This window comes from Eubalaena glacialis, chromosome 6 (assembly GCF_028564815.1).
Source record: "Eubalaena glacialis isolate mEubGla1 chromosome 6, mEubGla1.1.hap2.+ XY, whole genome shotgun sequence".
In the NCBI taxonomy this organism is placed as follows: Eukaryota; Metazoa; Chordata; class Mammalia; order Artiodactyla; family Balaenidae; genus Eubalaena; species Eubalaena glacialis.
In genome coordinates, this window is record NC_083721.1 from 68,662,748 (window position 1) to 68,682,989 (window position 20,242).

Below are 20,242 nucleotides of genomic sequence, written 5' to 3' on the forward strand. Positions count from 1 at the left end.
TTAAACTTGGGCAAGTTAGTCAATGTCTCACAGCTTCAGTTTTCACATCTATAGAATGAAAATTATAAATGTTCCTATCTTGTAGGGTTCTTGTAAGAAATAAATGAAATAATGATCATAAAATACTTAGCAGAGTCAGGCACATATCACACAATAAATGTCAACTATTTATTGCAATAGTTGCAATGAAACGCAACAGCAGCAGTTGTAGGAGAAGGAGTAGGATTAGGAGTAGGAGTAGTATAGTTAGGTTACTGAAAAGAGGCAAGGTGGGATGATTTGATGAAGGGTCTATGAATAGCATATCCTTACATTCTCAGATAGACTAGGTAAGGAACAAACTGTTAAAGACTAATGCTGCAAGATTATCTTTGATCAGGAGTTCTCAAACTTTTGGGTTTCAGGACCACCTAATATACTTAAATTAATGATGACTCTGTATTAGCGTTCTCTGGAAAAAACAGAACGAATACATCTTTTTTATAGATATATAGTTATATATAAGAAGAGATTTAGTATAGAAATTGGCTCACTGGTTAAGGAGGATAAGTCCCACAATCTGCCTTCTGCAAACTGGAGAACCAGGAAAGCCAGTGGTATAATTTAGTCACTCCCAGTCTCAGGCCAAAGCCTTGAGAACTGGGGGACTGCTGGTGTAAGTCCCAGAGTCTGAAGGGCCTGAAAACCAGAAGCTACTATATCTGACATCCTAGCTCAGAAAGAGACAATAAGAATTCACTCTTCTTTCACCTTCTTTGTTCTATTTGGGCCCTCAGCAGATTGGATGATGCATGCCCACATTGGTGAGGGCAGATTTTCTTTACTCAGTCTATTGATTCAAATGCTAATCTCTTCCAGAAACACAGACACACCCAGAAATAATGTTTTACCATCTGTCTTGGCATCCCTTAGCCTAGTCAAGTTAACACATAAAATTAACCATCACAGATCCCACTGAACTTTTGTTTAGGTAGATTATATCCAGTGATGTGCTGGTAAATGTTTAACAACTGGGGTAAATATTTCTTCAGGGGTAAAATTTTAGACATGTACCATTTACTGATTTCTGTGGTATAGCACACCCACCATGTCTGACTTCAAACTACTAATATATCATCACCGAATGTGCAGAAATGTTGAGAAACACACACACACACACACACACACACACACACACACACACACGGTATTTCCCATATAGGGATACAGTAGATATAATACTTTCAAATATGATTTATTGAACTGTCAGTTTATGTAATTTTATTTTTAATAATACCTTTTAACTAAGTAATATTGGTATGTATTCAAATGTGAGTTCATATTAATATGTAAAGTTGAAGTTTAATAAAATTAATTTTTACTCCTTTATCAAGAACATTCTTAAGTGAAGGTCATCTTTTGTTTTCAATACTGTGAATGCCTGGCTATGAAGAATGCAATGGTTACTGCTAACAGTCGGGTGCCTCTGCCTTGATTTGTGCCAGCAGTTTCACCACCATTGCTTTTGTACTATCATTGCAAATATTGACACAGTGTAAAAGGCAAATAACATCTTAGTATTATGATGAAAATAGTTTTGACTCTTTGGTAAGTGACAGGGTCTCAGGACAACCCCCTCCAGGGATCCATAAGCACACATTGAAAATCATTGTTTTATACTGTAGACTCCTTAAGGGAAAAGGTTGACTTTAATTTAAAAAAAATTATGTTGCTTATGTTATATAATTTGAAACTCATTAACCCAACTACAACAGGCAGATGTACAACTCTCCAAACATTTTTTAGTCTTACAGACATTAGGTATGTATCAATTAACATTTGCCTACAGAACACAAGCTCTTCAGTTCCTCTATTTGCTGACCAAGAAACTGTAGAACCTCTCTTCAAAAAACCCATTGAAGAAGTAGAATGTTTAAAATTTTATTAAGAAATAGGAAATATGTTTTTTTGGAAGTATAACTTTTAAGCCCTTTAATTCGTATGAGTGTGTTAGAGTGGCTATGTAGATATAGTTTTGTTACCATGAATGTTCTTGACACTTTGGCAAAGAAGAAGTAGGCCTTTGAGAACATCATGTTTCCCTCATTTCTTTGAGACATTTACAAACTCAAGTAAATACATTCAGAAGTCAAAAATAGACATTTAAAAACAAACTGGCCTAATATTTCCATATGGTTGCTTTTATTTTAAATGTAAATGTGACCTATGAGAGTGAGTCCTATAAATGCTTTTTTTCCCAGATCTTACTTTAAATGTATAGCTTTTCTGTCATCCTTTGAGACTTTACATATCCCCATTACATATATGAATTATTTTGCAACAGTCCTAAATAGGAAATGATTAAGAGTCTATGGAAAAACCACAGCCATGAATCCACGGTTTGTTCGCTGAATCATCCAAATGGTAGGGTTTCTATTTTCTCAGATGCTGTTGTCTTCAATCAGATGCCTGCCATCACCCAGATTCCTTTATCGAGATATTTATTTCTTCATACCAGCTTTGACTGTCTAATGTCCTTTCATTACACCCTGCAGGACTCTTAAACATTTCTTGCCAGGCAGGTGTAGTGATAATCAACTTCCTCAGCTTTTGTTAATCCGTGAATGCCTTAATTTCTCTCACTCTCTTGAAATACAGTTTTGTTAGATATGGGATTCTTGTTTGACAGGTTTTTTCTCTTAGCACATTGAATATATTGGCCCACTGCTTTCTGGCCTCCAATGTTTCTGATAACAAATCTGCTGATATTTTATTGAGGATCCCTTGTATGTGACAAGTCACTTTTCTTTTGCTGCTTTTGAGATTCTCTATCTTTGACAGTAAATTAACTTCTAAATTGATTAAAAATAAGAAAAAATCTTTTATATTTACTTAATTTTTACAATTTCCCTCACTTTTTTTCTTTGTGTAGATCTAATTTCTATCTTGTATCCTGTTCCTTCTAAAAAATCTTTAGTTTTTCCTTTATGATCAGCTTTGTTTTTCTGGAAAATATCTTTATTTTGCCTTAATTTTTTGAAAGATATTATTGCTGTATGTGGAATTCTGGGTTGATAGTTTTTTCTATTAGCATTCTAAAGATGTCATTTCCATTGTCTTCAGGCTTGTATAGTTTCTGATGAGAAGTCTATTGAAACTCTTATATTTGTTCCTTGGTATAAAATTTTCCTTTTTCTCTGCTCTCATGATTTTCTATTTATCTTTGATTTGAAGCAATGTGACTATGATGTATTTAGGTGTGTTTTTACATTTGTAACATAATTGTTATTTATCCTGCTTGAGGTTCTCTGGGATTCTTGAATCTGTGTTTCATTAATTTTTCAAAAATCCTTGGCCATTTTTACTTCATCTATTTCTACCTCATTTCGCTTTCTTCTGCTTCTGGGACTTCAATTACTTGCATGTCATATTGTTTGATATTGTCTCCTAGCTCTTGGAGGCTCTATTCTCCTTACTTCCCCACCCCTTATTTTTTTCTTTTCTCTTGGCGTTTCTGTTTGGAAAATTTCTATTGATGTATTGGCAAATTTACCTATTCTTTATTCAATTCTAGTCTGCTAATGAACTTGTCAAAGAACTGCTAACGAACTTAACCTCTGATATCGTGCTTTTGCTAGCATTTCCACTAATCTATTTTAAAAGCTTCCATCTCTGTGAAATTCTTCATTTGTTTTTGCACGTTGTTTACTTTTACATTTTGTCTTTTATTAATAACAGTTATTAAGGTATTGTTTTGTGAGTTCCAATATTTGAGTCATCTCTGAATCTGGGTTTGTTATCTCTCGACAAAAGTTTTTTTTTCCCAGCTTTTTTGTGTGTCTCAATTTTTGACTAAACGTCATACATGTATAGAACAGAAAAGACTAAGGTAGATACTGCTTATGCCCAGATATGGGTACATCTCTCTTTGTATCAGACAGTTAATGTGGGGTTGTTGTATAGGAAAGAATTTGTTCTTTGCCTCGAGTTCCTGGGATGGGGCTTCTAAACCCTTGGAATTTCCTGAGAGATAGGAGTGTCTTTATTCTTTTCGGTGGGCTCAAAGGGATTAGAGTTTTGAGGCTTCGAGCCACATGATATCAGCCTGACCTTCTGACCACTGGAGAGGTGTCAGGGGCTGGAGATTGATTTCTGTCACATGGCCAGTGGTACAATTAATCATGCCTATGTAATGAAACTCCAGTAAAAACTCTGAACATTAAGGGTCATTTGAACTTCCTGGTTGGTGAGCACATCAGTGTGTCAGGACGGTGATGCATCCTGATTCCATGGGGAGAAGGCATGGAAGCTCCATGTTTGGGATCCTCCAAGACCTTGCCCTAAGTGTTCTTTACTTGGCTAAACCTTATTTGTATCACTACAGCAAAACTAGTCAAAAGTATTTCGTTTCCTGAGTTCTCTGGTTTATCCTAGAGAATTATCAAACCTGATAGGTTTGTGGGAACCCCCAAATTTGTGGTAAGTTGGTCAGAAGTGTGGGAAGTCTGGGTATATCTGAATTTATGAGGGAATTTTGTTGGGGACTATGACCTCAACTTTGGAGTTTGCATTAACTCCAGTGGATAACATTCTATCACAAATGGCCAAAAAGTACATGAAAAGGTGCTCAGCATCACTAATCATCAGGGAAATGCAAATCAAAACCACAATGAGATATCACCTCACACCTGTTAAGATGTCTTTTATTAAAAAAAACAAGAGATAAGTGTTGGCAAGAATATGGAGAAAAGGAAACCCTTGTACACTGTTGGTTGGAGTGTAAATTGGTACAGCCATTATGGAAGAGTATAGAGGTTCCTAAAAAAAACAAAACAAAACCCAAAAATAGAACTACCATGTAATCCAGCAAGCCCCCTTCAGGGTATATACCTGCAGGAAATGAAATCAGTATCTCAGAGGCATCATTGCAGCATTATTCACAATCGTCAACATATGAAAATCTAAGTGTTAATGGATGAATAGATACAGAAGATGTCAGAAAATATAAACATATAATATTATTTGGTCATGAGAAGAAAGGAAATCCTGCATTTGTGACAAGGATGAGCCTGGAGGATATTGTGCTAAGTGAAATAAGCCAGACAGAGAAAAACTATATGATCTCACTTGTTATGTGGAATCTTAAAAAAAAAAGTCAAACTCAGAAACATAAGGTAGAAGGTAGAATGGTAGTTCCCAGGGGCTAGGTGGGGGAAATGGGGAGATGCTGGTTAAAGGGTACAAACTTTCAGTTATAAGATGAATAAAGTCTTCAATATTTAATCATTAAAGTTCAGTAGCAATCATTAGCATTAGCAGACATCTGCTTTGTATTGGTGTAGGATTTCTGGGCCCAAAATCATTTCCTGCCTCCCTCCCAGGAGAGAGGGTTTTTATTTCTATCCCGCCCTCAGCAACACTGGATCTCTACTTGTATCTGGGGGCTAGACTGTTCGCTACCTCACACGCCCAACACACAGACAGCTAGGTTTTGTTTCTGTTCCTTCCTTAAGCGCAATGGAATTTTCTCTGCGCCTTGGAGGTAACAGGGCTTGCTGCCCCTGCTCTAGCAGCTTAAGACTTTTAAGAGAAGGGTTTGGGAAAGCAGGTGAGTCTTTGGGCATGTCACCCAATAGCAGCCTATCACTTCACGTTTGCCTGTGCCACTAAAGGCATCTCTTCAGGTCTGCCCTGCTCCCAAACTTTCTTGTGTTTGGTAGAGGTCTAACTTCTCCTTCGGAAGTTCCTAGATATTCTAAACTGACATGCTACCCACACTTGGCCTTTAAGAATGTTTTTTTTGTTTTGCTTTTAAAACATGTATTTATTTATTTGGTTGCACCAGGTCTTAGTTGCGGCAGGCGGGCTCCTTAGTTGTGGCTAGCCAGCTCCTTAGTTGCAGCACGTGGGCTCCTTAGTTGTGGCATGCAAGCTCTTAGTTGCAGCATGCATGTGGGATAAAGTTCCCTGACCAGGGATCGAACCTGGGCCCCCTGCACTGGAAGCGCAGCCTTATCCACTGCACCACCTAGGACTCCTAAGAATTTGTTAACATTTTAGTTGATTTCTTCCTATCCAGCCACCTTTGTCTCTTGTGCTCTACTAAAGATGAAATGGGGGACTTCCCTTGTGGTGCGGTGGTTAAAAATCCGCCTGCCAATGAAGGGGACATGGGTTTGAGCCCTGGTCCTGGAAGATCCCACATACGGTGGAGCAACAAAGCCCATGCGCCACAACTGCTGAGCCCACATGCCACAACTACTGAAGCCCGTGCGCCTAGAGCCCATGCTCCGCAACAAGAGAAGCCACCGAAATGAGAAGCCCATACACCGCAACGAAGAGTAGCCCCCGCTCGCCGCAACTAGAGAAAGCCCACGTGGAGCAATAAAGACCCAATGCAGCCAAAAATAAATTAAAAAAAAAAAAAGATGAAATGGTTTATTTCACAGATACTGAGTCCCATCAATTTACTTGGTTATCTTGAGGCCTCAACTATCTGATAGGCTCAAGAAAAATGATTTTTATAGATTACCTGGCATTTTTTTTGTTAAGATGGAAGAAACATTCTCATGGAGCTTTTTACATTCTAAGTGAAATCAGAACTCTCATCTGCTTATTCTTACAAATGAATTTTATTCATTTTCAATTATGAATAAAAATTACATTAGAATCTTGACTAGAATTTTACTAAACTAACTTTGGTGGGATGAACAACATTATAGTATTTGGTCTTCCCATCCAGAAATACTGGTTTTCCTACTCATTTATAGAAAAAGCGCACTCCAGGTTCCTTATGATATGGAGTCAATGATTTAATTGATTTTAACTTAAATTCCATATTATCACAAACACAAATAGAGGTGGCTTCTGGTATTAAAACACAGTTAAAGATAAACAGGAAAATCAGAAATTATTAAATTGGAACCAAATAATCATGTAGGTATTGAGAATCATAACAGAAAGTAAGCATTGTTTTAGCTCTGAGATTCCTAACAGACAAATCAAAATGCAAATAGTGGGTTATATAGTTCTCTTAGTTTAATAGAAAGAATGCAATTTTATCAGGAGAAATTTTTCTTGCACTGAATCCTAGGAGGACTTTTTAATGTAGTTCCTTTTAGAAATAACAAGATAGAAATTGAGTTCAAACACTGTTTGGTAGAAAATAGTCAAATGTCTTTCAAATGACCACTTCTTTTCCTCACCGTAATAAATGCCAAGAGCACATTTCCTGTATTAATAGAAAAATCAATAAATGTGAAAAGCTGAAGTAACCCTGACAAGTTTTTCAGAACAATTGTTGAAAATATTTATTTAGAAAACACCTTTAGTTGGAAAACAGCAGAAACAAAAATAGAAATATCACATTTCATATATGCAATAGAATACAATGCTGAGTTTAGTTCCATAATAAAAGCCATACCAATTATTATGTGTGGCCAAGGATGGAAGTATGGAAAAAGAAAAAGAACTGAAATCGAGGTAGAAGATAACTCTGCTTACTGCCTTCAAGTCTTGTTTGGAGAGGAACCTCTGGAAAACCATGAGTTAGGATAACGCTAGTCTACTAGCATGTCAGAGGCAGAACCAATATAATCTCTTGAAATATAATTTGTCATTCCTCCAGGTAACTCCCTTAAGGGGGTTTGGTTCCACCAATGAATAAAGTTCCTAATTCTATACTAAGTTCATCCTTTGGGACGTCAATCTCATCTCTTGCTTCTTCCCCAAGCTTCTTCCACCAGGGTGCTTGTATATGCTTCAGGGTGTTAAGATGGGCCTGCTTGGCCTTGGCTGCCACAGGCCTGGATCTGCTTAGGAAGAGCTCAGGTTCTTTTCCTTCTGCCTCCTTCAGACTTGGTGCTTCTGTGGTAAACAGAAAATAAAAAGGTGAGTGGAAGAGTTCTGTACCAAACAAATAGGAACTTGGAAACTACAGAGTTGGAACTCTGCAATAGCAGGCAAAAACAAGGTTCCAACTCTGAGTCTATTATTATTGTCAGCTGTAGATGGCATGTGACTATTCACAAGTTGTAGCCCACGCTTCCACGTTTAAAGGGAAAGAATAAAAGAAAGAGGTAGATTTTTTTAGATGGTTTATTTAAAAGAGCAGGAACTTTTAATAGCAGAATCCTTACAGATGAGAGGCTCAGTTCCAGCCACCTATCCATTCAAAAACACATAATTTGCAAGTAATGGCACTAAAGAGAGGACCCTGGCCCTTTTTGCTCCACAAATACTAAAAGTGTTTCAGAGGCCATCTGAAACACTAACACTGGCTTCATGGATGGGATCTCTCATTAAATGCACCAGTGGTTGTGAGAAGCAGATGAATTAATTTTTGTGAAAACACTTCATTAAAGTGCCACCATAACCACTCTCATCATCTACTTTTAAAATATGTTCAAAAAGCTTTTCATACTATATAATAGAATCTGGCTAGTAGGGCTCAGCATCTTTATAATTAATAACTTTTCTGAGTTGACACATATCAATGATCGCAAGGCTGAGGGAAGCAGTCAAGAAGGTTATGGGGTCTGCATCATTTAAAATCATTGTGTGCTGATATGATCTAGAAGGAGAAATTTCTGAGGATAGGAGATGGGCTAATAGACCACTAAATGGTGTTTTCCTTCTGAAGATCTAGATGTCACAAAATCTTACATAGGCTGTTCCTTTTAGGAAGCAAAAATGGAATGAGCACATACTCATCAACTGTTCAATGTTGGTGTTGATCCGAGCCGTCAGTGCCTCCCTGTGCTGTTGGGCTCTCTCTTCTAGAGCCCTGCCCATGAAGTAGTGTTGCAGTTGTTCTTGTGCTTGGGAATGGAGCTCCCTGTTGATCACACCTGATACCTCAGAGCCCTGGGAACAAAGGACAAAAAAATTGTCACATGAAGGACACATATATCAAAGCATGTTTCACTTAACCACTTAGTAGAGGTTCTAAAATGCTTAGCTGTCTCTCATCAATTGAATGTTATGGTTGATATCTACCTTGTACTCTTGAGCAAGCATTAAATAGCCTCTTAAAAGCAGCTTTAAATGAAAATGCAGGTGGGCCAGATTCTTTTTGGTATGCTGCTATACCTCACTTCCTCACATAGTATGGTATTTTGGGAGAAGAGATAAGATTGAGGAATCATAGTGAAAATTACAAATGGTTTGGTAAAGATACTGGCCTGTAAGAGGAGTAACAAGACCAATCCTTTTGTTCTAGCCCCACCTGGTAAGACTACCTGACTTCTTGTCCTATCCCCACTCCCAAACTTATCTAAGCCATAATGTTATAACGGCTTCTAATTTCACAGAACAAGGGACAAAATCATTCAAAGGACCATATTCTTTTGGCTAGTCAGCTACTTTAAAAGGAACTTACCTAATTAGTTTGGACAAGGATGAAATAATCTCAACATTGAAGCTGATAGAGCTTCTGACACCCCAGCTTTCTCAAATATTCCAGTTCATGGATCTTGGATACAGCCCTATTCCAGCTAACACCTTACTTTTCAGCCACAGAGTAACAGCTGTATTAGAGTATGGCTAAAGCAGCACTTCTTTTTTAAACAGGAGAATGCATCACAATCACACACAGTGCATTAAAAAAAAATAGAGATCAAAGACCTAAACAGAAGGACTAAAACTATAAAACCCTTAGAAGAAAAGACAGAGGAAAAGCTTCATGATATTAGATTTGGCAATGATTTCTTAAATATGACACTGAAGGCACAGACAACAAAAGAAAAACCAGACAAACTATACTTCATCAAAATGAAAAAGTTTTGTGTATCAAAGGACACTATCAACAGTAAAAAGGCAGCCCACAGAATGGAAGAAAATGTTTGTAAATCATACATCTGATATGGGATTAATATCCAGAATATACAGAGAACTCCTAAAACTCAACAACACAAAAACAAACGACCTGATTAAAAAATGGGCAAAGGACTTGAATTGAAATTTCTCCAAAAAAGATATACAAATAGCCAATAAACACATGAAAAGATGTTCAAAATCACTAATTATTAGAGAATGCAAATCGAAATCACAATACTTCACATTCTTTAGGATGTGAAAATAATAAATGTTGGTGAGGATGTGAAGAAGTCTTGCTGATGCAGTATGGAAAACCACTAATTTGAAGTGAAGTCTCCTTTACTATTGACTTTACCTCTACGGTCCACGTAATTATAAGAAGATGCCAAATCCATTGACTATGGTAAAGCAACTGCATTACCTTATGCCAACAATAAATGTACATATACAGCTGAGACACTTATTTTTTGGTGAATATCACCCACTGCAATAATGTAACACTGGTACCATGGCACAAAAGCCTACATACTGGATGTCTTCTGATATAGTCATCCACTTGTTGCTTCAGTTCAACTCTGCATGCATCAGTGAGTTCTCTGAGTCCTTGCCAAGGAGCAAATAGTTTCTTTTTCTTATGGCACTTTGCTAGGAATTTAAGAGCCTGGGACAAAAAAAAAAAAAAGATTTGTGATTTTTTCTTCCCTAACAGAACTATTTTCTTCCTGTAAAAACATATAGTGACAACAGTTGTTAACTCTTTTGTGTATGGGGAGAAAGATAGGATTGTGACTGGGGTGACAGAGGACAATAACTTTATTGTTATATTCTTCTGTAGTGTTTTAATATTTTACAAGGATATATTCATGTATTATTTGTACAGAAGGCAATAAAGAGAAAAAAATAGGAAATCAGCTTTGGGTTCTAGTCTTAATTCTAGTCCCTTATAAAACTGTTTGATTTTGGGCAAGTCATTCAATCTCTATAGGACAGGTTCTATGTCTACAGAAAACAGGAATCCCAATTGTACTTAGCCAAAGGATTGTAAAGATCAAGGAGAAGGTATACAAGAAAAAGCTTGGTAAATGAATGTGCTTTCTCCTGTCCTTCAGAATGAATTCCTGATAAGAAATCTTGTAACAGGCAAGATGTGGAGACACATTTGAAATTATTCTGCCCAATTTTTTTTTTTTCACTCTTCTCCCTTCTTTGTAGTTTTTATTTTCATCAAAGTTATATGTTCACATTGCTTAAGGCAAGGGTTGGCAAATTATGGCCCACAGGTCAATCCAGCCTGCTGCCTGTTTTTGAACAGCTGAAAAATGGTTTTTTACATTTTATATGATTACAAAGTTCAAAAGGAAAAGAAGTATTTCATGACATGTGAAAATTATGTGAAATTCAAAATTCAGTGTCTACAAATGTTTATTGAAACAAGAGTCATGCTCATTTGTTTACATACTGTCCACAGCTTCCTTTGGGCTACAACTGTAGAGTTGAATAGTTCCAAGAAACTGTATGACCTGCAAAACCTAAAATATTTTACTATTTGATGCTTTCCAAAAAGTTTGTTGATATAACTATTGTTTAAAGTGTCAGTTTTAGAAGAAATGTTAAAAACCTCTCCCCCAAAGACAGCAACTTTAGTTCTTTCAGGTTTTTCTTCTGATGTTTATCTCCATCTACATTTTTGTGATTTTTTTCAGTGATAGGTATTATCTATTGACTTTCTCGTATGAAAGGTAAGGACTTAGCTCTCTTTCACACATACTTTCCATATCTCCAAATATCCAATATTATTAAATCATAATTTTAGTTAATGTTAATGTTCAGTGTTTACACTATTATGACTACATAAAGGCTATTCATTTTTCAACCATGTAGTGATGATTACTTTTTCTTCCTTGCATATTTTTATTTTCACTGGAATTAATAACTCTATTATTTTCCTGTGCTTATTTTTCTATCTATTTATCACTGATTACATATCACAATTTCTGCCCTAACTGTTCATACGTTAAAACACATCAGGCAATCTATCAAATTAATTTTCTTAGATACACATATTCTGGAGCTTTCTGACTTGTTCCAATCTGGATAGATTATTCCCCATGCTTGGTGCATAGCTGTCATCCCGAGATCCCCCACTCCCCATCATCTTGGTGACTCTTTTCATCTTTCCTTTGTGTTTCCTGGATTCCATGTTGTCCTTTCTTGGGTTGTTCCTTTGTTTCAGAGACTTTGTGATGCATAAAAATGTCTTTAGTCTATCTTTACCTTTAATTGATGGTTTGGTTGGATGTAGAATTCTAGTCGGAAATCATTTTCCCTCAAACATTTGACAGCCTTACTCCAATATCTTTTAGCTTCCAATGATGCTGTTGAGGAGTACTTTTCGCCCCAGTGTATTTCACAATAATGTGAAATAGATGTGAGTGTATTTTTGTCATTGTACTGGACATTCAGTGTTTTTAATCTAAACCACATGATATTCAATTCTGAGAAATCTTAAATTATTTGATTTCTTCTCCTCCAGGTTTTTTTTTTTCTTTCTTTGTTTCAAATGTTTGACCTCCTAGACTGGTTCTGTTTTCTTTTTGCCCTGCTCTCTAGATTTCCCAAACCTTTTTTTCTAGCCCTTTTATTATGTCTTTTTTTTTTCTGTCAAATTTTATTCCATTTGTTCCCTGTTATCCAGCATCTTGGTTTTTGTTTCATGTATTATTTTCTTTTAGCTCTCAGAGAAGATAATACATTTTAAAAGTTTTCTTATCCCTGCAATATCTCTATTTCCACCAAGTAGTTTTATTCTATTTGTTTCAGCCTTAGCTTCCTGCAGACGTCCAGTGATACTTTCAGCTGATATTTAAGAGTGGGCACTAAAAAGCTGTTTAGAAATGCTGAGCAGATGGGTAGGGTTTATCTATTCTGTACTTCTTTATAGGGCTACTGAACTGGGCTGTTTCATTGGAGTACCTCATTGTGAGTACTTGTATAACTATTCCCTTGGGCTGTTCAGATTTCCTAAAGAAAATGTTTTCAACCTACTGTTTACAGGATACAAGCCTGGCTGACAGCACTGAGAGCTGAGAAGAAAAAGGGCTTGGAGGTTTTCACATTCAGTATAAAGATTTCCTTAATACCCCTGTTTTTACTATAGTACTTGAGCCTTCAACTGCGCTTACATTCTCCTATTGAGAGATTTTTCTCCTTTTCTTCTCTTCTTCCCTTTTTTTGATTTTTCTTCCTTGCTTCTCCTTCTATCTTTCCTCTACTTCCTGCTTTTAGTATGAAGCCAGGCTTATGATGCTACTCTGGGAACTCAGAGTAGTTTCCAGAACAGAGGAATTTTTGCCCTTAGATCAGAAAAGTCCACCTTGGCATCTCTGTCTCTTTTCCTCATTCTTTGTCATTTTAGGACTCTCTGAAATTGTATTTATCTCCCAATGTTTATTTTTTCAACTGGTTTGTTTCAGTAAGTGCTTTTGTGGTTGGTCTTTAATAGATATGTATATTTGATACTGTTCTGCTATAATCAAGTAGCAAGAATTAGCTATCATTCTGGCTCTAGAGAGCAGACGCCAGCAAACATCACCTTCCTTCTGAGCTGCTGCTTCTTTTTTTTGTTTTTTTAAAGAAGGAACAATTAGGTTTATTTGCTTGTGCCAGGAAATATCTCACATACATTGCTATAAAAACCATGTTTATCACTTTAGTGTGGAATTCTTTAGAAGCATTGGCAAAGTCAGCTTTGGAAACTGGATGCACTGAACTGGTGGATGCCACAAATGGAAAATTCTAGAAGGCAGCCAGACCTGCACTTGTGCTTGTCACTAGTTTCCAGTCTTTGATTTCCAGGTTTTGGCTCTTTCAAAGCCATTTTTCACATTTCTGAAATCAAGAAAGGCCTGAGAAATCTCTTCATTTGTGTGCATCAAAAATGAACCTAGAGTAAAAAGAGACATTCAAACAGTTCTGGGTGACGAGAATATTTTCTTCTACCACTAAAATGGTGCATACTTCTGTAGTTCTTAATTTGAAACAAACTCAGGCATATCTGAATAGCAAACGGTTATTTTCCCAGCATCAGATCCTCGAGGACTGTAAAACAGGTTTTTAGGATTGTGTATGATTATAAAGACCAAACTTCAGATAAACATATGCAATTAGATCTCACTCATCCATTGCAGGCTGTCATCAGCAATGGCAATCTCTTTATTCAAAACATTCTTAGGTTTGGTTCTATCATGACCATTTTTGTAGTTTTAGTTCTTTTTACCTTCTTTATTTTTTTAAATTGAGGTATAATTGACATACAATATTATATTAGTTTCAGGTGTCCAACATAATGATTCGATATTTGTATATATTGGGAAATGATTGTCACAAAAAGTCTAGTTGACATCTGTCACCATACATAGAGAATTTTTTTTTCTTGTGATGAGAACTTTAAAGATTTACTGTAGTTGTCAGTTAAATAGCATTGGCTGATGTCAAGAACTGAACTGATCTGATAAAAAAAAAATTGGCAAATCTTGTCATAGTTTTGGTGTCTCTGCAGTATATGAGGCTGTGTCCTTACATGAGGGGTCTAAGTCATTTTTGAAAACTAGTAGCACCTTGCTGACAATAACAGAAGATTACAAAAATTTCAAGTCAAGAAAGAATCACATTTTGGATTCTTTAGCGGTCAGCACACTTTTGCACGTTGAACAACTGTTTCTCTCTCTTTTTAAAAATTTACTTATTTAATTTATTTATTTTTGGCTGCGTTGGGTCTTCTTTATTGCTGCGCACAGGCTTTCTCTAGTTGCGGTGCACAGGCTTCTCATTGCGGTGGCTTCTCTTGTTGCAAAGCACGGGCTCTAGACATGCGGGCTTCAGTAGTTGTGGCTCGCGGGCTCTACAGCGCAGGCTCAGTAGTTGTGGCGCAAGGGCTTTGTTGCTGCACGGCATGTGGGATCTTCCTGGACCAGGGATCGAACCCATGTCCCCTGCCTTGGCAGGCGGATTCTTAACCACTCGCTACCAGGGAAGTCCCAACAACTGGTTCTCTTAATGGCTCCCCAGGAATTAGGACAAAGTGGCTTCTCTCAGGATCCTTGTTCTCCACCTAGACACTGTCACCTTCTGCCAGCACAGCTGTGTGATGAGGTTCTATCTTTTGTTGTGTGTTATCAGGTCCAATATGCACGTTTCCAGATATGGTATAAATGAAGCTTGATCACCCTTTAGGAACAGGCTGGGAATGCTTTGCTCCTTGGTCCAATCTGAAGTCCAAATATAAAGTTGGTGTGTAAGTGTAAATCTTGGACTTGATTCCCAGGGCTTCTCCAGAAATGACAGCAATGGTAACACCATCCTTACGGGTTTAGGGATTTCGCTGCTTTTCACTTCCTGGTACCAAGGCTCCACCATCTTCTGTGAGCTCCTCAAATTAACCCACAGCTGTAGGCCATGGACTGACTCCTCCGAGCAAGGCATCTCCGCATGCACAATGCCCCAGCCCATGGTCATCCGCTGCAGGTCTCCTGTGTTCAACTGACCAGCATGTCCACAGAAGTCTTCGCTGGCCATGCTAACCCCCTTCCAGGAGGTAATACACTGTTTCAAAACCTCAGTGTGGGTGATCAGGAAATCCACCTGGTCTACCGCCTTTACATTCATCAAACAGTAAAAATGGATCCAGATTTTTAAACTAAGGTCAGCCAATGCTTCTGCGGACCCATGCTCCAACCCCTTCCGACTGCTCCCAGCTAAGCACTAAGAGGGTAACCTGCAGGATGCCATATAAAGGCTAAAATGAGAGCATGCTGAGGCTTAGCAGATTGCAGTGCTCTGCAGAAAGAAAAGTCATTTGCCACTTGCACCAAATTGCAGAGGACCATTTAAGCATCTCTGGCCATCTCCCTCGGAGACTCCCCTGGGAGTCTAAAGCTGGCCGGGGAAGGTCGGGTCCTGCTAACTGATCGACGGCACCAGCCTCGCCTGGCCCCATGGGTACCCGGTACTCCAGCATGCCTGGGGGCCCCTTCTGAGCTTCTTAAGAGATGAAAAAGCAAGAAAAGAAAATCCTGGAACATTAAAAAGGAAAAGACAGCTAATTCTTCAAATTTAATTCTAATACTATACCACTACAGAGAACTCCAACTTGTTTACGTAAGGATGTGTAATTTGAAATTAGCAGGTTTACATAAGGTTTTCTTGATTTTTATCTGTCTGAGAAACAATGCCTCTCTTTTAGGCAAAGTGAGGGACAGAAGGCAAACAACAGTTCGGGCCTTTGTCTGCCAAGGACACTAATAACCAGTTCCTCCTGAGGGATAAGTTCAGTGAAATGATATTCCAACTTCCTTCTGTGAAATTGATAATTATTTCCTTTTCTTTGTTATCAAGGTCATCTGCAGTGCTAATAGAAATATAAAGTGAGTCAAATACATAATTTTAAATTTTCTGGGAGGCAGAATAAAAAGGTAAAGACAGGTGAAATTAATATTTTGCATGTACTGAGTTACATAAGCATAACTCAATATATGTAAAATAGTAGCATTTCCACATGTAATTAAGACTCCGTGCTTCCACTGCACCACTGCAGGGGACACAGATTCCATTTCTGGTGGGGGAACTAAGATCCTGCATGCTGCCACGGAGCCCAGCCAAAAAAAAAAAAAAAAAAAAAGACGGTACCCATGAGGTAAAGGTATTAGAAAGGACCCAAGGCACTGATATCCACGGGTCCATGGGTTAATCCTTAGATGGCATTGCTTAGCAGAGGGTAAACAGCAGATGTGGGTGTGATTCAGTGATGGTGCAGGACTGTTTGTTGCACACATGGCCTAAAATCCCCAAAAGAGCCTGAGAAAGATGGAGGCGGCAGACATCTCTTCCTATTTCCCTAGTATTTACTCTGTTTTTTAAGCGGTTTAAAAAAATCTTTGTAAAAGCTTAATCAGAGAAATCAATAAGGAGACTGTTCAAAATCTATCACTGTGAAAAACTGAAATTGACCTAAAGTTTAACAATAAGGGATTATAAAACTAAATGCTACATGATCTGAAATCCTAATATGAACGTTAACTATGTATAATAACTAGATATTAGGAAAACTGGTCATTAAGTGAAATAGACAGCCTTGTACTATGCTTTTCCAAGGCAATAAAATATTACTATGCTCCAGATAAATCCCAGGAAGATCATCATTTAAGAACACCATTCTATAATTCAAGAATTATAATGATCTAATTATACCTAATGTATTACCTGGATATTAAAAAACATCTAATATGATATGCTGCTCCTACATAGGACTTTACAATTGACAAAATACTTTCCCATAAATTAGGTCATCTGATCCACATAACAACTGAGTGAAAAAGATAGGGTAGACATTCATTCATATGTCAAGCACATTCAGGAAGCTGACAATAAATAAGACTTAGTTCCTTACCCTTGAGATTCTCATTGCTTAAGTAAGAAAGAAAAAAATTAACAAATAACACTGCATTTTGGTAAATGATGTACAAGCGTCTATGGAAATACTAAGGACTGACTGTCTAAATCATTTTGGCCAGTGATAAGGATGTTCTCATTTTAGGAAACTAAGGCTCAGAAAAGCTAAGTGACTTGACTAAGACTTTACAGCAGGTAAAAAGGAAAGTCAGGTTTGAACCCATGTCTTTGCCTCCTAATCCAGTACTCTTTTTACTAAATCAGACTCACTGCTCTCTGAAGTGTGACAGCTGCTTTATACTCCACAAGAGATGGCCTCTGTTGGCAAAAATTCTTCCTTTCCCTGTACCCTCTCCAATGTTTCTGGATAATCAATGCTGATTTCTCTTCTATTTCCCGATTATGTTTTTCCACCTGACCTAAAAAGATAACAAACACTATTACAACATACTCACTTCTATGCTTTCTCAAGTTCTAGAATCAGGACAATGAAAGTACCAACAATCTTGCAGTCCTTTTATTTTTTTCAATATTGATTTTCCCAATTCTATTATTTTACAATGGTTGTAAGATTTTAGAAACAAAACGCTCCAAAAGCTTTCTCAGATTATGCATCTTCTTTAGAAAAGACTAATATCATTTTTTTGTCTCAGAGGAATGAGAAAAGGGCTAAAAATCCAATAGCAAGAACATTTAGAAAAAAGAACCACAAGTAAATAGTTAGAAAGTCATTCAGTACTACCAAAAGGGAAAGGCACATTGTGTATATATGTTACCTACTCTGCGTGGTTCTAAATTTCTCTTTAGTCACTCAGTTAGTTCTACAGGTGACTTTCTTTTTACTTTCTGGGAGTTGGTCAGCATATAGTCTAGGGTTCACAGGAGCTAAGTGATAGAATAAGGCGGAAGGTAAAAATAAAAAGGGATATATTTGAGAGACAGTACCAAAAATTGATAGGATTTAGTGGTGAACTAGATGTGGAGGGAGGGAAAAAATTCTAGGATGTCTCATAGATGGGACACTGAGTAGACTGTTGGTGCAATAACCTGAGAGATGAGGACTACAGGAAGAGGAAATCAGTGAGGGAAGATAATGACTAGTTTTGAGGATGCTTGTGGATATCTAAGTAAAGCTAACCAATAGGCAGCTGGCTACAGGGCTGTGTTGTCCAATGTAGTAGGCACTAGCCACAAATGGTTACATAAATTTAAAGAAAGTAAAATAAAATTTTAGATCCTCAAGTGCACTAGCCACATTTCAAGTCAACAGCTACCTCTAGCCATTGGTACTGTGAAGATATAGAACATTTCAGTTTGTAGAAAGTTCTACTGGGCAGGGCTGGTCTAGAGCTTAGGAGAGAGGGTGAGGATGCAGACAAGATTCCAGAGTGCTAAGCACTCAGTTGGTAGTTGAAGCTGCAGTTATGGTTGGGATACCTCAGGAAGAGCAACATGAGAATAATGGGGTAAGGATGGAACCCTGGGAAACATCTGTATTTAAGGGAAAGAGAGAGAAATAAGAGGCTAGTGAAGGATACTGGGAATGAGTAGTAGAAGGGGGAAGGAGTAGAACAAAAAAGGAATCTTGAAATGACTCACATCTCCCAGACTACACTTTAATATTAATTTCAGCTTAGTGTGTCAAAAGTGGCAAGAGGTGTCACAAGGTTTGTACTGAGTTCTGAGGGCAGAATGTAGCAATATTCTAACACCTTACTTAAGTTCAAGGGGGTTCTTTCTTTATGTCAAAGACAGATATCTTTAAGCATAAAATTTTATGTTTCACTAATTTATCTGAAAGAAAAGAAAAATTACTGGAGAGATTGCTCATCATCAACTAATAGGCCTTAATCAAAATAAAAATAGTAACTTTTTTTGACTCAAGAGATTTAATAAGATTTATCTGAAAAAGGAGAAACAGGGAAAAGGTCCACATTTAAAAAAATAAATCATCAGGTAGCTAGGAAATTTGGTTTATTAAAAGATACCCTAATCAGTCTTAATTACACTTATAAAATTGATACTGCCACACACCTGGATGAACTATTTCAAGCATACTCAGCCGTAATTCTCGGGAAAGTCTCATGGCTCTCTGCCTTTGAAGTTGCAGTTGTAATCTGCGGTCCTCTTCTTCCTTCTGTCTACTTAGCTTCAGTAACATCTTTGTTCGTTTAGATCTGTGATGGAAACATTAAGTACACACAATTTTCATAATTATATGTCCACTCAAGAAGTATTTATGAAAAACGGCTTAACCTCACTAGTAATCATATAAATACAGACAGCAAAAAAAATTTTAAAGATAATTCCTAGTGTAGTTAGAGTATGATGAAATAAGTTTTCATGTGCTGCTCTACAGCCTTTCTGAAGAAATATTTTGGATACATGCATCAAAATATTTCTGAAGAAATACTTAAAATATGTATCAAAAGCCTTAAAAATGTTAACCAATTAATTCCATTTCTAATAATTTTCTTAAGGAAAAATCCGATACGTATGTAAAGACTTATGTTAAAGGATGTTCTCCATAGCATTACAACAGTAACAAGCTGAAAACAAACCATATGTCCTACAATAGTGAGTTATATAAATAAATACTGGTTCATTCACTGGATGGAATTCTATAAACTATGAAAAAATAAAAATTTCAAAGAAGCAATCACTGTCCCTAAGGCAAACAAAGAAGAGATAGAGTTATGCCCTTAAGCTCGGTTTCAAGGGGGAAGTTGAAGGGTAGTGGAATATGCCACTCTGGCATAAAGATCGTTTTGAGCTGGAGGCAAATGAGAATCAGGAAACACAGAAAGAAGCCTTCCCAGAGGATCCCTTAACTGCCTAAAAGAAGAAACAGCTGAGAAATGAGGACTGCCTAAATTTCCCCTCCCAAGGAAGTTTTATGGCCATAGAGATGGAAAGTTGATGCTAAGATAGACCTGCACAAATAACCCATATCTTCCATAAGTTCCCCAATATATTTACCTTCCCCAATATACTTACCTTC

At 37.2% G+C, this 20,242-nt stretch overlaps 1 protein-coding gene and 1 pseudogene across 4 annotated transcripts in view; both read right to left on the reverse strand.

Annotated features, from left to right (window-relative positions):
* Positions 1 to 7,309: 7,309 nt before the first annotated feature.
* Positions 7,310 to 20,242, reverse strand: part of IQCB1 (IQ motif containing B1) — a 61,972-nt gene continuing 49,039 nt past the window's right edge. For all 4 annotated transcript variants that reach the window (XM_061194227.1, XM_061194223.1, XM_061194224.1 and 1 more), the window contains 5 exons: positions 19,276 to 19,418; positions 17,512 to 17,660; positions 10,325 to 10,456; positions 8,688 to 8,844; positions 7,310 to 7,845 (listed from right to left, as the gene is read on the reverse strand). In XM_061194227.1, the coding sequence (XP_061050210.1) occupies positions 7,616 to 7,845; positions 8,688 to 8,844; positions 10,325 to 10,456; positions 17,512 to 17,660; positions 19,276 to 19,418 (811 nt within the window). In that variant the 3' untranslated portion in view covers positions 7,310 to 7,615. The remainder of the gene's footprint in view (positions 7,846 to 8,687; positions 8,845 to 10,324; positions 10,457 to 17,511; positions 17,661 to 19,275; positions 19,419 to 20,242) is intronic.
* LOC133093769 (pirin-like) lies at positions 13,626 to 15,811 on the reverse strand (annotated as a pseudogene).